The 24,353-nt window shown below is 31.5% G+C and overlaps 1 protein-coding gene across 4 annotated transcripts in view; it reads right to left on the bottom strand.

Annotated features, from left to right (window-relative positions):
* Window positions 1–24,353, bottom strand: part of LOC142323364 (androgen-induced gene 1 protein-like) — an 85,865-nt gene that overhangs the window by 16,004 nt on the left and 45,508 nt on the right. For 2 of the 4 annotated variants that reach the window (XR_012756093.1, XR_012756091.1), the window contains exons 4-5: window positions 21,493–21,644; window positions 11,691–11,837 (exon numbers count right to left, since the gene is read on the bottom strand). Coding sequence is in view for 1 of the 4 variants with exons in the window: in XM_075362897.1 (XP_075219012.1) it covers window positions 21,493–21,644 (152 nt within the window). In the remaining 3 variants the exon portion in view is untranslated. The remainder of the gene's footprint in view (window positions 1–11,690; window positions 11,838–21,492; window positions 21,645–24,353) is intronic. The other 2 variants (XR_012756092.1, XM_075362897.1) reach the window with 2 other exon arrangements.

The following is a 24,353-nucleotide window of genomic DNA, read 5'->3' on the forward strand; positions in this document are numbered from 1 at the left end:
CAACAGTTCAAGTGCAACTTCAGCAGCACGCTTTGTTTTCAAAGGGCCAAGAAGACAAAATTTTGTTGCATGATCTTGGTAGTTCATTAACAATTTGTATTATTCACAGGGAGTTGACTGAAAATCAACCAAATCAAGTGTTTGTGACAAGTCAAATTGTAGTGATTTGTCATACAACAATGTTACAGTGTTGTTACACATTCTACAAAGTGATGCAAAAATTTCAACTGCTGGTCTGGGAACATAAAATTTATTTTTTAACACCAACAGCATTTTATCTCTTGCACCATGTCCAGTGGCATGATGATACTGAAGATGTGTCAAAATATTCTTCAAGAGGAATTATTACTACAACAGGATTCTAATTATATTTCCTTTTTTAATTAAAACTCTTTTCATCCACCTCCATTTTGGTGTATTTTCTATTTAATGCATATTGCCTACTGGTCTTCTTTTTTCTGGGATTGCTTGATTCTAAAATTTCACGTATGACTTCTACGATTGCATTAGTTCATGGCTTTTTAACTACATTGTCACTCTTGTTACTATATTCATTCACTTTTTTATTAAAGTTCATGTAATAAAGTTTTTGTCTTGGGGATCACTCCCACCATTGTTCTGTCCTGCCCTTAGTGTTTTTAAAAATATTTTTTTTTTACATTTGTTCAGTCTTGGTAACGACACAAACCAAGATGAGATAAAAAACATAAAATGTAAAATCTAGGCTTACTGACAAATAAAAACCACGACATCACTAAGCAGAACATTGTATACACAGTATGACTGAAAAGTTCCCTAACTAAATTAAATAAAAATACAGATTTAAAGATAAACAAATTTAACAGCACCTTTCTCTACTTATACAGTCATTGCAGCGCTGGTAGAGCACATCAAACACTCTGGAGAAATCACTTTGTGGGATCGCCTTCAACTACTCAGTGTAAGCCCTTTGGATGGTCAGAATATTATTGAAAAAGCGGCTTTTCATCTTCAACTTGAGTTTTGGGAACAGAAAGTAGTCTGCTGGAGCCAAGTTGGGTGAATAGAGTGAGTGGGATACGATGGTGATTTGATTCGCGGTGTAATAATATGTTAAAACTGTTGCCATATGTGCCAGGGTATTGTTGTTCAAGAGAGTCAAACTGCCTGGATCCCAGTACTCAGCCAGATTCGATAAATGCAACACATCAGGTGTTTCATTGCTTCCAAATAGAATTTAAAATTCTCAGTTTGATGAGTTGGGCCAAATTCATGATGAATCAGGTCCTTTGAGTTGAAGAATGTAATCAACATTGTTTTCACTCTTGATATTTGCTGTCTGACTTTTGCTGATCTTCTGCTCTAGGACTCAACCAAGCAGTGGACTGGTGCTTCGTTCGCAGATCATACATGAATCACCAGGTTTCATCCCCAGCTACAATTGTTTGCAAAAAATTTGGGTCGCTATCGGCAGTTTCAACAAAGTTTTGAGCGCAAGAAAGACGCACCTGTTTTTGTTCTTCGGTCAAAAAGTGTGGAATGAAACAAGAGCGCACCTTTTGGTGGTTTATTTTTTCTGTTAGAATTGTACATACCGTGTCTTTACCGATGTTTAGCTTCATTCAACGTCATCCAACAACTCTCTACCGTCTTTTAACCGCATCCACCACGTGTATATTGTAGTATGAGATGCAGCTTCATTACCGAATGCTTGCTGTATCATAGAATAAGTTTCAACTAAAGATTTTTGAAGTTGAACACAAGATTTTATCGCGCTTCTCTGTTCCATGCCGCGGGCTCGCACAAAGTCACATGAACACAACATACGTGGCCGAATATAACTTAAAACTGGAGTGATGAAGTTTTGCACTCGTGATGATATCTGACACTCATCAGACATCGTACTACATAGTTCCTTGGTTGTCCGAGAGATGGCGCTACTTGTATGACTCCCAACCCAAGTAGGAGAAGACACCCGCCATGTGACGATTGCAGTCGCCACATCAACCTCCCCCCCCCTGTTCATAGCCCTAATGGGCTTTAATGAAGGTCATTTTTTGACCCTCTATCTTTTTAAATCTTACAGTAAGTAATAAGCCAGGCCTCGTTCGGATGCCACTGATGTAAATGCCTCAGTAGACATTTACATCAGTGAATTATGACAGCCTTTGCCCTCGCTGTAGGCTTCTTTCAGACATCTTGACTGTCCTATCTACTTCGTTGCCCTCTGAACTAGCTAACCGAGTAACAGAAGCACAAACCTCATGCCTAGTTCTACATTTAAATTGAGCTATTGTGAGTAAAATATCTCGTAATATTTGAGGCAAAACAGTAAATAACATAACATAAGAAATGTTGTTTGCAATAATGGAATTTATTCCTAGTTCTCTTAGTGGACTCGACTTATAGTTCAAACCCCTAGTTTGATTTCAACTACAGTACTTGTATTGACTACAGAAATTTGGATCAGGAACTTTCAGACCTACTGTATAGAATGAAAATGCGAGTACACTGAGACAATTCAGCTGCTACTGAGCACTGCTGAAAGAGAATTCTTGTTGTCTATTGCAATGTATATTTCCACAGGTTTCTATCTATTGCTATGCATGTTTCAACAGGCTTCTCATGACTGAGCTGTGCTGTTCTTTTCAATACACCTGAATGGGATAAGGCTAATTGCAATAATACTGGATGAAACCAGGCTACTTGAGCAAACAACTGCATATCTTCTAATTAGCCTAAAGTTGTATGGGCTGATTACAATAAGCCTGAAAAATATCAGGCTGAATAGAAACTGCTAAATATTTTACAATTTCCCAGGTGCATTGCAAAATAATGGTTCTCTTTACAATAAGCCTGATTTTTCAATTTGTCTATATATAAATTTATTAAATTACTTTTTACAAAAACTTGATTTTTTTTTATAAATATTAGCATTAGATTTGTTATTTTACTAATTTCTTGTTGTTATAAAATACAGTTTTATAATTAGTTAAATGGTTTTTGAAAAATTTATAAGCACTGGTATTAAAGAATTTAAAAAAATCTTATTTTATGCCTTTTAAAGTCAAATTTTTATTTTTAAGTTTAAATAAACTTTAATTAATTAATGTCCTTCATATTATAACTATAATAATCATAATAGAATATAAAAAAAAGAATTTTATTTACAAGAAGTCTAATCATTAAATATAAAATAATTTTGACTTCAGTAAGTTTTAATAATTATACTTCTTCAATTGTTATTGATTTGCTTATGCAATTTTTAATTTCTCATTTTACATTTAGAGAGTATCCTGTGTGGTATTTTTATGTATATAATTTTTTTCTTCAGTCATTTGACTGGTTTGATGCAGCTCTCCAATATTCCTGATATACTGCCAGTCGTTTCATTTCGGTATACCTCCTACATCCTACATCCGTAACAATTTGTTTTACGTATTCGAAACGTTGCCTGCCAGCACAATTTTTTTCTTCTCCCTGACCCTCTAATATTAAAGTGACTATTCCACGATGCCTTAATATGTGGCCTACAAGTCTGTCTCTTCTTTTAGCTATATTTTTCCAAATACTTCTTTCTTCATCAATTTGCCACACCTCTTTATTTGTCACTTTATCCATCCAACTGATCTTAGCATTCTCCTATAACACCACACTTCAAAAACTTCTGATCTTTTCTTCTCAGGTACTCCAATCATCCAAGTTTCACTTTCACAGAAAGCTACACTCCAAATAAATACTTTCAAAAATGTTTTCCTGATGTTTAAATTAATTTTTGATGTAAGCAAATTCCTCCTCTATGAATCATGAGACCTTGCCGTTGGTGAGGGGGCTTGAGTGCTCAGGGATACAGAGTAGCTGGACCGAAGGTGCAACCATATCGGAGAGGTATCTGTTGAGAGCCAGACTAAGGAATGATTCCTGAAAGAGGGCAGCAGCTCTTTCAGTAGTTGTTAGGGGCGTGAGTCAGGACGACTTAAACGGCCGTATCAACATCACTCAGTCCTCTGAGTACTGCGCAGCTGAAAGCAATGGAAAACTACAGCTGCTTTTTTTCCAAGAAAATGTGGCTCTCTGCATTTTCACATAGCAATAATGGAGGCGCCTTCCTTGGTAAAATATTCCGGAGGTAAAATAGTCCCCCGTTCGGATCTCCGGGTGGGGACTACTAAGGAAGGGGTCACCAGAAAATTAAAAACTAACATTCTACGAGTTGGAGCGTGGAATGTTAGAAGCTTGAAAAAGGTTGGTAGGCTAGAAAATTTAAAAAGGGAAATGGGTAGGACAAATGTGGATATAGTAGGAATTAGTGAGGTTCGGTGGGAAGAGGAAGGCGACTTTTGGTCAGGTGATTTTAGAGTAATTAACTCAGCGTCAAATAATGGGCAGGCAGGAGTAGGTTTCGTGATGAACAAGAAGATAGGGAGGAGAGTGGAGTATTTCAAAACGCATAGCGATAGAATCATTGTAATAAGGATAAAATCAAAACCTAAACCGACAACGATTGTTAACGTCTATATGCCTACAAGCGCCCATGATGATGATGAGGTAGAGTGTGTATACGAAGAGATTGATGAAGCAATTAAACACGTAAAAGGAGATGAAAATTTAATAATAGTTGGAGATTGGAATGCAAGCATTGGAAAAGGCAAGGAAGGAAATATAGTGGGTGAATACGGGCTGGGCAAAAGGAATGAAAGAGGGGACCGACTTATAGAATTTTGCACGAAGTATAATTTAGTAATTGCCAACACCCAATTTAAAAATCATAATAGAAGAATATACACTTGGAAAAAGCCAGGCGATACTGGAAGGTATCAGATAGATTATATCATGGTTAAGCAAAGATTTAGAAATCAACTCGTTGACTGCAAAACTTACCCTGGAGCAGACATTGATAGCGACCATAATTTGGTGATAATGAAATGTATATTGGGGTTTAAAAACCTGAAGAAAAGGTGTCAGATGAATCGGTGGAATTTAGAGAAGCTTGAGGAAGAGGAGGTAAAGAAGATTTTTGAGGAGGACATCGCAAGAGGTCTGAGTAAAAAAGATAAGGTAGAAAATGTAGAAGAAGAATGGGAGAATGTTGAAAAAGGAAATTCTTAAATCAGCAGAAGCAAACTTCGGCGGAATAAAGAGAACCGGTAGAAAACCTTGGGTTTCAGACGATATATTGCAGCTGATGGATGAACGTAGAAAATATAAGAATGCTAGTGATGAAGAAAGTAAAAGGAACTATCGGAAATTAAGAAATGCTATAAACAGGAAGTGCAAACTGGTGAAAGAAGAGTGGATTAAAGAAAAGTGTTCAGAAGTGGAAAGAGAAATGAACATTGGTAAAATAGACGGAGCATACAGGAAAGTTAAGGAAAATTTTGGGGTACATAAATTAAAATCTAATAATGTGTTAAACAAAGATGGTACACTAATATATAATACGAAAGGTAAAGTCGATAGATGGGTGGAATATATTGAAGAGTTATACGGAGGAAATGAATTAGAAAATGGTTTTATAGAGGAAGAAGAGAAAGTTGAGGAGGATGAAATGGGAGAAACAATACTGAGATCTGAATTTAAGAGAGCATTAAAAGATTTAAATGGCAGAAAGGCTCCTGGAATAGACGGAATACCTGTAGAATTACTGCGCAGTGCAGGGGAGTAGGCGATTGATAGATTATACAAACTGGTGTGTAATATTTATGAAAAAGGGGAATTTCCATCAGACTTTAAAAAAAGTGTTATAGTAATGATACCAAAGAAATCAGGGGCAGATAAATGTGAAGAATACAGAACAATTAGTTTAACTAGTCATGCATCAAAAATCTTAACTAGAATTCTATACAGAAGAATTGAGAGGAGAGTGGGGGAAGTGTTAGGAGAAGACCAATTTGGTTTCAGGAAAAGTATAGGGACAAGGGAAGCAATTTTAGGCCTCAGATTAATAGTAGAAGGAAGATTAAAGAAAAACAAACCAACATACTTGGCGTTTATAGACCTAGAAAAGGCATTCGATAACGTAGACTGGAATAAAATGTTCAGCATTTTAAAAAAATTAGGGTTCAAATACAGAGATAGAAGAACAATTGCTAACATGTACAGGAACCAAACAGCAACAGTAATAATTGAAGAACATAAGAAAGAAGCCGTAATAAGAAAGGGAGTCCGACAAGGATGTTCCCTATCTCCGTTACTTTTTAATCTTTACATGGAACTAGCAGTTAATGATGTTAAAGAACAATTTAGATTCGGAGTAACAGTACAAGGTGAAAAGATAAAGATGCTACGATTTGCTGATGATATAGTAATTCTAGCCGAGAATAAAAAGGATTTAGAAGAAACAATGAACGGCATAGATGAAGTCCTACGCAAGAACTATCGCATGAAAATAAACAAGAACAAAACAAAAGTAATGAAATGTAGTAGAAATAACAAAGATGGACCACTGAATGTGAAAATAGGAGGAGAAAAGATTATGGAGGTAGAAGAATTTTGTTATTTGGGAAGTAGAATTACTAAAGATGGACGAAGCAGGAGCGATATAAAATCCCGAATAGCACAAGCTAAACGAGCCTTCAGTAAGAAATATAAGTTGTTTACATCAAAAATTAATTTAAATGTCAGGAAAAGATTTTTGAAAGTGTATGTTTGGAGTGTCGCATTATATGGAAGTGAAACTTGGACAATCGGAGTATCTGAGAAGGAAAGGTTAGAAGCTTTTGAAATGTGGTGCTATAGGAGAATGTTAAAAATCAGATGGGTGGATAAAGTGACAAATGAGGAGGTATTGCGGCAAATAGATGAAGAAAGAAGCATTTGGAAAAATATAGTTAAAAGAAGAGACAGACTTATAGGCCACTTACTAAGGCATCCTGGAATAGTCGCTTTAATTTTAGAAGGACAGGTAGAAGGGAAAAATTGTGTAGGCAGGCCACGTTTGGAATATGTAAAACAAATTGTTAGGGATGTAGGATGTAGAGGGTATACTGAAATGAAACGACTAGCACTAGATAGGGAATCTTGGAGAGCTGCATCAAACCAGTCAAATGACTGAAGACAAAAAAAAAAAAAAAAAAATACGGAGGAAATGAATTAGAAAATGGTTTTATAGAGGAAGAAGAGGAAGTTGAGGAGGATGAAATGGGAGAAACAATACTGAGATCTGAATTTAAGAGAGCATTAAAAGATTTAAATGGCAGAAAGGCTCCTGGAATAGACGGAATACCTGTAGAATTACTGCGCAGTGCAGGTGAGGAAGCGATTGATAGATTATACAAACTGGTGTGTAATATTTATGAAAAAGGGGAATTTCCGTCAGACTTCAAAAAAAGTGTTATAGTTATGATACCAAAGAAAGCAGGGGCAGATAAATGTGAAGAATATAGAACAATTAGTTTAACTAGTCATGCATCAAAAATCTTAACTAGAATTCTATACAGAAGAATTGAGAGGAGAGTGGAGGAAGTGTTAGGAGAAGACCAATTTGGTTTCAGGAAAAGTATAGGGACAAGGGAAGCAATTTTAGGCCTCAGATTAATAGTAGAAGGAAGATTAAAGAAAAACAAACCAACATACTTGGCGTTTATAGACCTAGAAAAGGCTTTTGATAACGTAGACTGGAATAAAATGTTCAGCATTTTAAAAAAATTAGGGTTCAAATACAGAGATAGAAGAACAATTGCTAACATGTACAGGAACCAAACAGCAACAATAACAATTGAAGAACATAAGAAAGAAGCCCTAATAAGAAAGGGAGTCTGACAAGGATGTTCCCTATCTCCGTTACTTTTTAATCTTTACATGGAACTAGCAGTTAATGATGTTAAAGAACAATTTAGATTCGGAGTAACAGTACAAGGTGAAAAGATAAAGATGCTACGATTTGCTGATGATATAGTAATTCTAGCCGAGAGTAAAAAGGATTTAGAAGAAACAATGAACGGCATAGATGAAGTCCTACGCAAGAACTATCGCATGAAAATAAACAAGAACAAAACAAAAGTAATGAAATGTAGTAGAAATAACAAAGATGGACCGCTGAATGTGAAAATAGGAGGAGAAAAGATTATGGAGGTAGAAGAATTTTGTTATTTGGGAAGTAAAATTACTAAAGATGGACGAAGCAGGAGCGATATAAAATGCCGAATAGCACAAGCTAAACGAGCCTTCAGTAAGAAATATAATTTGTTTACATCAAAAATGAATTTAAATGTCAGGAAAAGATTTTTGAAAGTGTATGTTTGGAGTGTCGCTTTATATGGAAGTGAAACTTGGACGATCGGAGTATCTGAGAAGAAAAGATTAGAAGCTTTTGAAATGTGGTGCTATAGGAGAATGTTAAAAATCAGATGGGTGGATAAAGTGACAAATGAAGAGGTATTGCGGCAAATAGATGAAGAAAGAAGCATTTGGAAAAATATAGTTAAAAGAAGAGACAGACTTATAGGCCACATACTAAGGCATCCTGGAATAGTCGCCTTAATATTGGAAGGACAGGTAGAAGGGAAAAATTGTGTAGGCAGGCCACGTTTGTAGTATGTAAAACAAATTGTTGGGGATGTAGGATGTAGAGGGTATACTGAAATGAAACGACTAGCACTAGATAGGGAATCTTGGAGAGCTGCATCAAACCAGTCAAATGACTGAAGACAAAAAAAAAAAAAAAAAAAAAGTAAGCAAATTATATCTCTGACTGAAAGATCATTTCGGCTGTGCTATTCGGCTTTACCAAGGAAGGCGCCTCTATCTTTGTTAAATGAAAATGCAGACAGCTACATTTTCTTGGAAAAAAAAACAGCTGTAGTTTTCCATTGTTTTCAGCTGCGCAGTACTCAGAAGATTGAATGATGTTGATATGGGCACTAAAGTCCTCCTAATCTACGCCCTTAACAACTACTGAAAGAAAGCAGCTCTTTAAGAGGGAAGAGGGCAGCAAGCCCTCTTTCAGGAATCATCCCTTAGTCTGGATCTCAACAGATACCGTTCTGATATGGTTCACCTTGTCCAATATCTTTAATTTCATACAAAGTAAAAATGTCTTTATGATTTATTTTTGTTTTATATTAATTGTTTAAGATGAAAGCATTCAGCTAACTGAATGCTATAAATAAGCTTTACATTATTTTTTAAAAAGTTAGATGGATTTTGATTTCATAACAAGGTAAGCCCATACAATTAACTAAAGGTAAAATAAGTAAGTTTTCTTTGTGAATTTTTGTGAAAAGTCTAGAGAATATGTGAGAGAAGATAATTTAATTATGCTCTAAAAATTAAATTAAAAAAAAATTCTTCTTAAAAGTACAAAAATAATAAATAAATTCAGTTAACAGTTAAATGATGCAAATTAATTGTCAAACAAACAAACAAACAAACAAACACACACACACACACACACACACACAGAGAGAGAGAGAGAGAGAGAGAGAGAGAGAGAGAGAGAGAGAGAGAGAGAATCATGAAAATCAAGAAGAATTTCAGTACATGTTATTAAGTGAAAATAAAGAAAAACAATAAAGAAAAAGGGTCCAGAAATGCTTCATTTCAGAGATATAGCTCGCTAAAAATTTCACCTGTCTTTTGCTCCAAGGATAAAATGAAGTAATACTGAAATTCTTAATTTAAGGGGTACATTATAAAGGTTTCATATGAAAAGTGAATAAAACAAATTTCAGAATTGTATTTAGAAATTTTTGGGAAAATTATTGCAAAAACACAAAAAGCGATGTCACAAAACGTAATTTTTTAAGTTTGATGAAAAATAACTTTGTTAAATTACAAGTAAAAATTTGTAAAGTTTAATCCTGAGACACATGTGTAAGTAACATCAACTGAATATTAAGAAGGGTTTAAGAAATTTAACTTGTTTTTATAAAATAAAACTGATCAAAATGTAACAAAAATACTGACTATTTGTTCAGGTAAGAATGTTTAAAAAGAGTAAATTAAATTAATTAAGTGGACTGTAAATCGCTAGTTAATCCTGACCGAATCTACAGGGTAAGATATTGGTACACAATGAAAAGAGAATGTGAAATTCACAATGTTTAATTACACAAAAAAGAAAACACCTTAACTTATTGAAGAATGAAAAAAACTCCCTCGTGGAGTGCATACATCTGATCTCTGTGAAACATTAACCCGCACTCGAGAAATGGTAATTAGAGAGTTGCTTATCAGCAGCTGCATTGCCAAAGCCACAGCACAGTGACTCACACACAAAAAATGTGTAGGCCCAGACAACCCAGCTGCCGACAACAAGCTTAATGCAATTACGTAATCTAATTACTAAACACTATTAAAATAACTTTATAAATATTTATAATATTATAAAGAAATATATTAATATAAAATTACGACACTATAATTACTGTTAGAAGCTTTGAAAGGAATTAGGTAAGACCACTTGCCATTTCTGCTCATATATGCCTATAGAACCATTCATAATTTTAATTAAATAAACATGAATATTATCATGACGTGAAATTTAACACAGAAACCTATAAAGAATGTTAAACCAATATTACCATTCAGTGAACCACTCTTAAGTAACAATTTTAGTGATTAGCAATTTCCACTTCCTCCATGCAGTTACATCCCAATTATATGAAACACTTTGGTCTTTCTCATTAAAGAAATTAAACTAATTGAAGTACAGTTAAACAATTCCTTTCACAAAAAAAAACGAACAAGGTAACTCTGACAACTGTCCTACTACTATAAATATAGACGATATAACATGAAACGCAAGTTATTCTAGCACTTAAATAATAATCTCATTATCAAGAACTTGATAATAATCTCACTGCTTATGAGCATTACTGTGCTCATAAGAAACATGTATCCAAGCAAAATATGTTAGGTATAGAATAATGAGCTTATGCATAAAAATCATTAAAGAGAAGTAACTAAATCATTGCATCTTACAAATTAGACACCTTTGATGAAGTACAGAATTATAAGCTGAAAATTTTAGTATTATAAGAAATATTTTTAATTAGATGCTTAGTACTCCAAACAGAAGCAGATTTATAACTACATGATCACTGAAGACTTCAGTTTCAAATCCGATCACAATGAAGTTAATTTCATACAAATTTATATTTAATGTGGCCTGGAGGGTCAATAAATCTGTGACAGATCCCAATACAGTATAAGGGGTGATTTTTTAAAATTAACATGGGAATTAGAAGTAGCTGAATGTGGTGATAGCTACATATCTCCTATACCTACCATTAAAATAAAAAATAAATGACACGGAGAAGAATGTATATCTTCTCCTATAGTCCCTTCTAATTTTAACAGAAGAGAATTTGGTTCTGGAAATAAATTTAAATTTACTGATTCCTTAACATAATACATATTCTTTTCAAATCAGATCCTTCAGTACCAAAAAGTAAAATAAACATGATAAAAATAATTCGTTTTAAAAAACTGAAGTAATGAGGTAATTTAAAATATGAAAATTTTACATTAAATTTGATCTTGCAGTTAAACAAATTTTTTTTTCAAGATTTATGTAATTCAGATGATTAATCATTTACTTCATTCAAAGTTTCTAATTAAAAAATAAATAAAAGCAATTAGTTTAATTTCTGTGTTATTATTCTTAGCTACATTACAAAAACCGTAAATATTTGTTATAAAATTCATAACAGCAAACAAGCTTTCAATCATAAAATAACAACAGATGGATTATGCGATAATATAAATACCATTAAAAAATACTCCATACTTATATTATATTGCATAGTATAAAAATGCAATAAAATAACAGTAATATAGAGCAGGTGAAGTGTGTTACATAGAGTGCCACCGAGTTGTCATCATGAATTCAATTGGCCCAACATTTTCAGGTTTTGCTACAACATATAATATATATAACTTTTAAAACCAAACATTAAAAAAAAAAAACATTCAGAAAATTTGTAGAAAAATCATGATGTTTTACATGACTCATATAATAATGAAAATAAAAATAACATGTATTTTTACCTATGGTTGTTTTTTTACAATTCATTAATAGACTACTTACTTCTTGAGTAATCTGATAATTTAAGGAAAATAAGAATTCAGAACTAACTTGTTTAACAAACACTTTAAATTTATATAATTTTAATCTGATTCTTCAGAATCAATATTTACAAAGGCTGTTTACAGATCATAAAAAAATATTCTTTAACCAAAATATAATCTTCAGAAGCAGAGCACTAAGAAAATTCACACACAATCCCACATTTTAATCATTCCAAATCAGTAACGTTAACAAAAGTAAAAGAATAAATACCATAACCCAGATGAACAAAAGTTCAGTATATATAAAAAATCTGTGATGATCAAATTGCAACTTCCATCTGTTAATTATTAAAGACTAGAGTAATAATATTCTTAAATATAAATCCCCTTATCAAGTAAAGCTTTGGAATAATAATCAGTATTTTACCCTGTTAACATTATAATATAAAAGCTTTGAAAAAAGGTTATAACCAACTGATGATGAAAAGATAATGTTTGCTTATAAAAAGAGAATTTTATTGTAATGACCTTGTGCAAAATACATTTCCATAAAAAATGTCTTTAAATAAGTGAATACACACACATATGTAATTCATGAGCATGAGTGTAAATCTATTACAACTGTTTTCAACCCAAAAATTATAAAATACTAATGTTACTTTTATAATTTATGATTATTATGATAAGTAATATAATAATAAATAAATATAAAAAAATCACATGAGAAAATACACAGACATAAAATAATTAAATTATAGTGAAGACAAATCACACAACTGATTTTATTACCTCCAGCTATTTATGGCATACACAAACACACTCGACAAATGTTTACAACAGTGAGGTAAAAAATTGAATTGAGCATAAAAAAATGTTTCACACAATTATTTAGAGAAGTAGTACAAACATTGTCATCACATAATCACGCTCTTTCAAATTCATATGAGTTAAATTATTCATTGAATGCTGCAATTAGGCAAGATGTTGACTATTATTATTATATGAAAGACCTATACTAGATAATAAATGGTAATAAGAATATGAAGTACTATATATCACATTCTGTGTATTTTTTCTTGTCTGCGTACTGAATCATGTACACTTATTGACTCTCTGATGTTTGTATCTAGTTAAGTTACAGCAGAGCCAGCAAGGAACAGGTCTGCACACAAAAAAAGTTACACTTGGTTTGACACATTTATCTACACCATTCACCTTTAACTTAGGTGCCTGTGCAATCAGTCATTTCCTATTTATGATGATTAGTGAGAAAGCATCTGCTTTAATAATTTATCATGAAATATTCTTTTGCCAACAAAGCTACATTTTTGTACATAAAATAACTACAAAATATTTTATTGAAACTTCTACACAAAACAACATGTTTCATTTATAATATGCTTCTGGGTTAATTTTTATCTCTCAGTCGGCAAATACAATGATAATTATGTTGATAAACATACTACCAGATTTAATTTTTTATTGGATCTTTACAAACAATAATAATAGAAAAAAAGAACAGCAAAATTCAAAAATAATCATTATTAAATTTGTAAACAATAATTTATTATTAAACTTCAATCTATTTAAAAAAAAATTTACACAAAAACATATAAATTATTTAAATTTGAAATGCATTGATCTTCCATTTGCCTTTAATAAATATGATCAGTCTTCTTCTAACTTAAAAGTTCTTAATATTTATGTATAAAAAATAGTTTTGTTTGAAGTTCCTTTGAGGTTTGTATACATGTAAAACATTTTTAAGAAAAAGAAAATTTGTTTTAATTTTTAAATGCGAAACATTATAAGCTATACATAAATGTTAATAATAATTTACTACATTACAAAAAGTAAATTAAATAAATAATTTAAAAGATATAAATTTAAAATTAGACAAATCTATATATTTTTTTCTATATTTACATTAAAATCATTTCCACCATGGCTGTTGCCATATTCATGATCCCCTTCTCTCAATTTGAACATATGAAATCAATTACAAAAAACTTACAATATGTTAACTAATATTACGAAAGAACAAGACCACAATTAATAACTGTAAGAAGAGTGAAAAACCTCAACGAGCCACAACATCTAAAAATAAAAGAAAAAGATCACCTAGCATATTTATTGAAGAAAATATGGAGCATTTATTTAAGAAAAGATAAAACTATTATGTAAAAAATTTGAGTTGAAAACACTTGCAGAAAGAACAAATGGAAAGATGAAAAATTTGAATGAAGAGCATCTACTGAAAAAAATCTGAATGATGAATGTCTTTTGAGAAAAAAGTGAATATTTTTTACAAAGGCTAATAACTAGATGGGTTATAACAGCACCAAGTTATAAATAACAAAATGCTACACTGTAGATGAACTACAATGCTATTCAAATTTTCAAAACAGATTAAATGTAATGAAAATTCAAGTCAAATTTTTTAAATATGAACATAATACAATGTTTTAAAGAAACTGAACAGAGATAGTGAATATAATTCAGCAATCAGAAGTAATAATACAAGAATGAAATGTAAATCTTAAAAGATGAAAAATACAAAAAAGATAGTAATATGTACATAAATACACTTACAAACATATAACTTGTAATGCGTGCATGCGCGCGCGCGCGCGCGCGCGCACACACACACACACACACACACACACAGACACACACAGACAGAGAGAGAGACAGAGAGAGAGAGACAGAGAGAGAGAGAGAGACAGAGAGGGAGAGAGAGAGAGAGAGAGAGAGAGAGAGAGAGAGAGAGAGAGAGAGGGAGAGAGAGAGGGAGAGAGAGAGAGAGAGAGAGAGAGAGAGAGAGAGAGAGAGAGAGAGACACAGAGAGAGAGACAGAGAGAGAGAGACAGAGAGAGAGAGACAGAGAGAGAGAGACAGAGAGAGAGAGACAGAGAGAGAGAGAGACAGAGAGAGAGAGACAGAGAGAGAGAGAGACAGAGAGAGAGAGAGACAGAGAGAGAGAGAGAGACAGAGAGAGAGAGAGAGAGAGAGACAGAGAGAGAGATGTTGACGTAGTCTGTTGTAAGTCATATTTCTTGTTATGACTGATAGGCAATTGATGAAGAAATGCTGGTCATGATTCCTCAGTTGTCATCAGACATACCTTTATAACTCAAAATTTAGTAATTTGTTTGTTTAAAAATGTAGACATTAGATAAGATTTCTCCAATTTAAATTACCTTAATTAAGGTGTTTCTAAAATTTTCATACAAGGCCCTTGTAACAATTTTAAAAGACTGGATTTTTACAAAAAAAAAAAAAACTTACAATATAGTTGTAGGACTCCTGCCACATGATTTTTTTATGATGCACAGCTTACACACACAACTTAATTAAAAATATTTATAATTTTATTTAATTCAATGATTCTAATTAAAGTGCACATGCATACCATATTTCATCTTTGTGGGTGTGGCGGTACTACCAGCCCCTTTAAATACTTTTTTTAACACTTTAAATACATTTGTTTAATTCTACCACTTGGCACCTATACGTCAGTGCAACACCAGCACTGACGTGGTGAGAGGAGGTACTAATGACACACTACACCCATTTAGTTACAAGTTTATTTAGAGCATTTTTTGGGGTGGGGGTGCAGTTTTACAAAAATTTTTTCTGTAAATATTATTTTTTAATTGTTAACAAACGTGCTTAAGAAATATAAGACCTTAATTAGGCAAAATCTTGATATACTGAGAGTGACCTTGCTCTACAGTCTCACCCCTTGACCTTTTAAGTTGAAATTTAATGGTATCAATGCTCCATATATAGAGTAATTTTCCCAAGTTTGTTCAAAACCGGTCAAGTAATTCTGGAAATATAAGGTGATTAACCCTGAAAACACACACACACATAATGCACACAATACATACATACATGGAAAATTTCCATATGGTTTTTGGGTCTCTTAGGTATCAAAACGTAGAAATCCAGTGAAAATTGCACATGCCCTAATTGGAACGATTACCATACTTTCTCTTCTACAGCTATAGCAATAGACGGGAAAGTAAAAATGTCTACATCTGTTACAAATACTAAAAAATTGACAAAATAAAGTTAAACTTATTCTAAGAAAAAATTTCTGTCAATAATTCAACTGAATTTTCATTATTTATCTTCACAAAAATATTTTTTTGGCGTTTAATTTTTTGAATACATTATATTTAAAAAAAAAAATGAAAAACTAAGTTACAATCTCTTGTAACTCTTATGAGAAAACATTTTTTCTATAACATTTTTCCTTATAAGCTAAAATCCAGAATACGGGCAATTTGGAAGATAAATTTCTGAACCTTCACAAAATGTTGCAAATCTTGTATATTTAGTATGAGAATTGAGGAAATGTAACTCTTGTCAGGTAGTGACAATTATGCCAGGGTCTAATCAGAGACAAAAACTTCTAAAAGAACTGCTCAAAATGTTATAAGAGACCAAAGGTCACTAACGCCAAGAGGTCCACTGAAGGGGAGATAAATCAATATAAGTATCTCATTATTGTGAAAAATTAGTTGAAAAGTGGCCTAACAATAAAAACATTTAAAATAAATAAACAATAATACTCGTAAGATATATAATATACACATTAACAGAAATTAATGAATGAAGAAAAGATAATATTGCAAAACTAATTTCAAATTGTAACCAAATAAGAAATAAAGAAGTGGAAATGTCTGGAAATATTTCTTTAAAACTAAAATGGTTATCAGTCATCAATGGTATGACGATTTATCTGTTTGTAGGTATTCTCTTAAATTTAAATTATTTCCATTTTTATGAATGAGCAGGTCTTACATACAATTATAAAAAACACATCTTTATCTTATTCTGGTACACATAACTGTTAAAAAAAGGGTTTAAAAATTTGTGGGGTTCTTAGAACATTAAAATAATGTTTTCCTGCATTATGAATATAACTGAACTATGAGGGTCATTTAAATATAAACCAGAATTTGTTTACATAGCTTTATTGATATTAAATAAAACTGCAAATAAATAAACTTATTTTTCTACATAGTCTTCAACAGAAATACATTTTCCCCACCAGATAGGTAGCTTTCTGTTCCCCTCATCAAAAAAAACAAGATGCTACCCCAACAACCAACTGTACACATAATGCTTAACTGCGACATTGTCTTCAAATCTTTCCTCTTTTAAAACTTCTTTCAGCAAAACAAACATGTGGAAATCACACATTGATAAATCTGGTGGTGTTCAAGGTGTCCAATGAGCTGTAGAGTGTTTACTGAAAGTCTGAGCTGTTTATGTGGCTATGCATTGTCATGGAGAAGGAGGACATTGCAAATCGGTTGCCAGGCTCACTTATTGTGATAAGCAGCCAGACCTCATCCAGCAACTGGCAGTAGTATGCCACATTTACTGTCTTTTGTTTGTACAAGAAATCAACCAGCAGCACAACTTTTGAGTCCCAAAACACAGTTACCAGAACTTTTCCAGCTAAACATTTCTTGTTCTTGATCAGTGCCCCTCTCCACTTTTCCACTATTCCATACTTGTTCTCTTGCTTTCTGGGCTGCAGTGGTGGACCCAAATTTTGTTGCAGGTCACAATACGATCCAAAAATGCCTCTCCTTTTCCTCAAAGCGATTCAAAAGCTGCTGACAGATGTCTTTCTGGACATTTCTTTGTGCCTCAGTGAGAAAACATGAAACCTACCTTGCTGACAGTTTGCTGTATCCAAGATAGATAGACAATTGTCAGAGAGCAACATTGTATGTTGCTCTCTGAAAATTGTCTATCTATCTTGGATACAGCAAACTTTTGTTTTGTCAGCAAACAATTTGTTTTTGTTTGTCTTGTTGTTTTTGCTGTTTGACTTGCTGTCTGAATTTGTTTGTTTGCTGACAACATTGTATGCACACTCCCAACACTTATGTTCACCTCTGATGCAATAGTTAACTTCCTGATGCAGTCACCTTCCACAACGTCACAAATGTCGTCACAGTGATGCTGGTCTGTGAATGACATTTATGACTTTTGCTCTCCACTACATCACAGCCAAAATTTTTTGGCCCAATCAAAAACTTGAGTTTTTGACAGGGTAACATCTCTGAACTGTACCTGGAGTTGAGTCAAAATTTCAGAGGATTTGACACCTTCATTGGCGAGAAATCGGATTATAATTTTTTGTGCAATGGACGATTTGTTGTACCTCCTGCTCAGACAATTTGCTACTGATATGGAAATATGACCTACAGATGTGGCTGGCTGACTGCTCCTCTACTCATATTCCAACTAACTAACTACCTGCAGCTCCCCACCATATTCATCGCTCTTCCTCAATCCACATGGCAAATTTGGTTTTATATTTGAATGACCTTCATACATTTGGCATTTCTGATTCAAATTTATTCAAAAAATGTAAGGTTCAATGTTGAAAGAATCACTGAAAACATATTTTCAGCAAGATAAAAAAAACAGATGGGTGAAGAATCAAAACTAAAAACAAATATACTATAGCACTTGATAAAGTAACAACAACTAGCTTTTTTAATGTACAAATTTGCATAGATATTTAAAGATATTTTTTTTAAAAAAAGCAATAACATAGGTTATGCTACAAGACATTTTTGACAATCATCATCCGTGTCAATAAATTATATCTCTCATAAGTTCCTAACTAAATTAGCATCCACTTTTAAAAAAATGGTTACCACTATAATTCCTAAAGGTTTTTATGGGTCATGATCTAAAGTACTTTCTGTACGTGTAATACGTGTTGTGCAAAAATGCACCTTGTAAATCTATACGTCCTTTCCCCTTTAAAGCACTAAATACTTCCTAAATTACTTTTATGATCTCATTAACATAAATGGACTTTATGGCAGCTGCTTTTCTAATTTAACTGAAAAAAAAACTGGGTGATTAAAAACATGTGTACTAATTACTGTTATACAAAGATTAGAAAATTTTGGTTTTGTGCTAGTTTGTGTTAGAAAACAAATGGCTTCTGAAAACAGAAAATCATTTTAAGCGAAATTTATTTAGTTAACTAATCTTTGTACTACTGTCATTATTTTCATAGTTTATCACTATTATCAACTGGCTTGATATATGAAACAACTTTGTTAATAATTTTTAAAGCAAAGCTTTTAATACTCAAATGAAACTTTTATATAACTTTTTATCATTTTTATCAGATATTAAACATAAGATCTCATCAGAAATAATTCAAATAAAAATAATTATAAATTACTGTAAATCCAAATATTCTAAAGTTAAGTTCTAAAGCTACACAAATTGTTCATTCTTACTATTAAACTATTGGCTTTCATACAACAATTTAATGCCCAGACTAACTAGTTAAAAAATCCAACCTAATTAAAGTTATTAGGATTCCTACTTACTGGAAACTTATATGTATTTTAAGAAAATCCGTGAAAAGGGATTTCTGTATCGCTTTACATACTGAAATTTTAATATATATGAAGCACAATTACTGCTATAAAAAAAAAAACTCTTAAAAACATCATAAGCTGGAAACTATAGACATTTGAACCCTACTGGATTAACCTTGAAAAAACTACAGAATGTGTTACTGCAGTAATTTATTAACAAAAAGAATTAGTTTTCATAGGTATAAACTTACAGCTGTGCTGGTTTTTCTGCAGAAATTCAGATTAATATGATGGTAAACTGATAGAAAGAAATTAACTTGGTTTGAAGAAAATCAGTTGCCACTTGTCTCACAAAGACTGATTGTCATAAAGGAGCACCAATGAGTTAATTCCCCACCCCTCCAGCCTCAATTGCTCTCCCCACCTCTTTCAAACTCTGCATTATCATAGAAATTCATAAAAATTTGTTATTCTTTGTTTGATTTTGCACTTATTTTTATGCTTTTTATTCTTTGTTTGTTTTATGAACACTTGAAGAACAATAACCTTATAATTAAAGAATACAACTGACACGATACAGACATTGGAACATCTTCATTTTGTATTTGTAAGTTGAAGACCTGACCTTTTTTTTCAACTACCTACTGAGATGATTATAGTTTAGTTTCAATCTATCTACAATTGTGCATCTATGTCTCATCACCTGCAATGACAATTTTCATAAAGTTTTCATCATAATTTGACCAACTACTAGCAAAACTATTTTTTCCCTTTGTCAGAAAGATGTACATTTTACAGTTGTATTTTTCTTTTTCATCAAATACCAGTAAGATCTTTGGTTTGGTTTAAAATTATATTGTTTTTCTTCCAAATTTTGTTTTAAATAGAAGTAACTATTTATTTTCAGTTGATTTTATGCATGTCAATTTTCTCAGAATATGTTTTTTATGAATTGTTTTTATCTTTTTTATGAATTCTGTTACAGTTTATTTGGTTATTAGAAATTTAGTAGATTAATACCAAACCCAAAGAAGTGCATTTTCAAACTATAAACAATTTTCTTGGTAGCAAATGGAGTGATAGTTCAGATTTTTTTTCAAATTTTCAGCTGAAATAACAAATAAAACCATCCATTTGCCTGTAACTTGTGTCCAATAATTTCAATGCAACTTAATCTTACTGCTGAAGCAGAAACAGGTGCAAAATTGTTTTGCTAATATTAAATTGAAAAACATAATCCATGAGACAAGATAAAGAAAAGTTCTCATCAGCACTATTTCATAAAAATGATTCCCCATAATTTTGTAACTGTCATTATAGAACATATTAAAATATGATAAATTGAGTTTTTTAAATCTAAAAAAAACCATATGTGTGACTGCAAAATTCAGAAATAATAGCATCTGATCAAGAGTACTCTTGCTTAGTCTTCTATTGTGTACAGCCAAATAAGAATGTCTCCTTGGAGCAGTACACCAATCACACTCTTAAGATTACAATAATGTCTAAGAAAATACTGTCAAACGATATATATAACCATGAGTAATTTGAATGTTACCAATGCAATCTTGAAATCAATAAATGATCCTGTCTCTATCAGAAGAGTGGCATGGGAAACAGATCTTTTAATTTCTTAAACCAGAAACTATGGATTGTTTTTCTAGAAAATCAAAAAAAATTAACCACAGCTAACACAGTTGAGATATGCTTGCACTTTATTTGATTAGGGGATATAGTCATCAAAAAAATAAATAGGGGATATAGTCATGAAAAATATGAAATTATAAAAAAAAATTGAGAATATACCAAATAAACAAACTTGGGAAACCCAGCAAAAGATGAAACGTAGTTTGATGGTATTAACAAATACTTTTAAATTGATACTTAATTGGCAGAGGATATTGAAACATTCAACAGAAATTAGTAGTCCGAGTAAAAAATGATTGCGGCTACTTATTATTTTCAAGCAGTTTTTCTACCTAGATCATTCTAGCAGATAATGCTGACCATAAACTATTTAATAAAGATAAAATACGTACATAAATAAATAATATGACTCAGTAAATATATAAATAAATGTATATAAGTAAATAAGAATTAAAATGCAATAAAAAATTCATCTTACCCCATATGATTGAATTAAGTTTATCTCCTAGAAGATAAAATAAAAATCCGACAGCAATAGATGTAAACAGAAATGCAATTCGTTGAGGTACATTTAAAACATTAAATATGTTATAAACCCATAAACCACTCTGAGAATATACAATGTGCATCCTGAAAAATAATGAAAAAAACAGTGATAATGCTAAATTTACATATAATTAAAATACCATCACTACTGTGTGTGTGTGTGTGTGTGTGTGTGTGTGTATACATATATATATATATAATATTATTATTATCTATGTAACTAGCATCCCCGTCGTGGCTTCATAGCACTACATGGTTACTTGCATTTCTGGTCACAGTCAATTTATTTTAATTTTATGTTTTTTAGTCAAATATCTGGAGGTAGGTGCTGCGGGTTGTGTTACATATACAGTAATAGTGACAATGGCTGTGTTGGTTGATCCCTGCTGATACACTGTTGCACCCCTTAAAAAATCAAAATTCAAAAAACCCAAAAATGGTTTTTAGATTATTATATGAAAAGAATTTTCAAGCTCAAATCTACTGAATATCCCATTTAGTATAGTCTGAAATGGGGGAAGTTTGCAATCATTGTTAAAAACATTTTTACCTTTCTTCACCCCTTTCAAGGTTGAATTCTGAAAAATCTAGAAATTGATTTTTAGATATTCAAATAAAGAATACACAAATCAAAAATCAAGTTGATAATTTCATTCATTACCAAGAAATTAATAAAATAGCCGGGTGTCAATAAATACTCAAAAACCCATTTTAAACCTTTAAACTCAGAATTTCAAAAAAATCTAGAAATTACTTTTTAGATATTCACATGATGATTACACACACCAAAAATCAAGTTGATTGATATCTACATTTGTTACAGAAAATTAAAAAAATAGAAAATTTCATTTTTTACTCAATTTTAACCCTTTCAAAACATCCTTTCTTAGTGTGCATTTGCACAATACGGAAAACACATATACAAATTTTCATAAATTTATCAGTCTTTATGAGGCACTGATTATGAATGACTTACGACATGTTATTTTTCTATCTATCTATATATTATACATATATTTCATTTTATTAATTTTTTATTAATCAAGTTATCTAGTGTATTGCAATCTAATTATTAACAAAATATCACATATGAACACACCAAAATAGCAAGCTTAATTTAAACTTGCCTTACTTTTTATTTAAATAAAAAATTCATTAAAAATATAATACAAAAAAGATTCCCTAATTTAACTTGAAAAAACAAGAAATATAAACTTCCAAATAAATTATTTAACAAAACTTCACCATATGATAAATTTAATAGTAATATAATTTATAAAATTAATTACAAGTATAGTAAACAAATACACTATGGTAAAACTAACAGATCCTTTTAGAATATTTAGGAGCATTCAAAAATAAATAAGAGAATTTTTTAAACATTGCTGATCAACTCATTCTTTACTCAAGGACAAACAATAACAAATAAACACAAAAATATTTTTTTCTGTTCTGTAAATAATATATGATATTCATTTATTATAATCATGTGGATCCATGTAGTATCCAACTACACATGGATGTATAGTTCATATCAGGAATAGAGTGTTAAGCCACTCTATGGATAAACAAAGGAGCTGCTACCGAATCCACCTGGATGTTCAAAGGAAACTTGTGTAAAACCTTCATAAGAACAGCATTAAAAATTCAAAATTAATTATACAATAAATTTGGAAGTGGTAAATAAAGAAATACATTTTTTATTCCGATCAGTATACATTACATTAGATCACATAAAAAATGGATAAATATGTTGAATCATGGATAATAAAGGAACAGCCCCAGCATTTTCCTGAATATGGATGAAGGGAAACTGTGATAAAAAAATCATAAATCAGAACAACATCATAAAATACACAATTAATTAAAAATAAATAATAGATGTGATTAAAGCCCGTGTTAATTATTTAAAACATATGAAAAAATATTAAACTCATTACTTATTTAAAAATTCATCAACAGTAATATTGTTGGTGTAAAAGAAAATGTTTTAATTGAATTTTAAATAAATTAGTGAGACAATTTTTTACATAATTATTTGGTAATTTATTAAAAATGATAATGGAAACATAATAAGCTCCCTTCTCATAATTTTTAAGTATTATGATGTGATGTCACCCAAAAATAGTTCTGTTGCCTAGTTGGATATTATTATTTTTTTAAAATAGGTGACAATTTTTTTTATGTTTAGCAAATGTGTTGCATTCATAAATGCATAGATAAGCTAATATTTTTAATTTATTAAACGTCCACACTAATAGGTATCAAAAAATTATCTGAACCTGACTTAATAAAAAAAAATAATAATTCTGAATCAAATTTGCCATCTATTAAAACATGAAGAAATTTCATTTTATGGGCAACATAAATGCAATAGTTATCATTAATGATAATTCTATCAATGCAGTTAACTATGTTACATCTACCTGAGAAATACACTGCAGCAGTTTATTCCTTATTTAAAGTCAGATGATTATGATCCCTCCGGTGAATAACTTTTTTGAATTGTTAATGTAGAATTTTCAGCAACAGCTGTACATAAGTACTATTCAAAATGCTGGCTATTGGGGCTCTGAGTGTTTTCGTCAGAGATAGAATTTTCTTTGGCCTGATTCCACCTATAGACCGTTCTACAGGGGCTAGATTTTTCGGCCACCTGCAGATATAAAAATTAAAACGATTAAGGAAATGGATTCACACCATCTTTAGAACTGGCGATGTGGTGGCCAGGGTTGAAGTGATTGCTGGTGTAATGGAAGCCCTTCCACTGTCCACATGCCCCTCACAATGGCA

This window comes from Lycorma delicatula, chromosome 1 (assembly GCF_047948215.1).
Source record: "Lycorma delicatula isolate Av1 chromosome 1, ASM4794821v1, whole genome shotgun sequence".
NCBI lineage: Eukaryota > Metazoa > Arthropoda > Insecta > Hemiptera > Fulgoridae > Lycorma > Lycorma delicatula.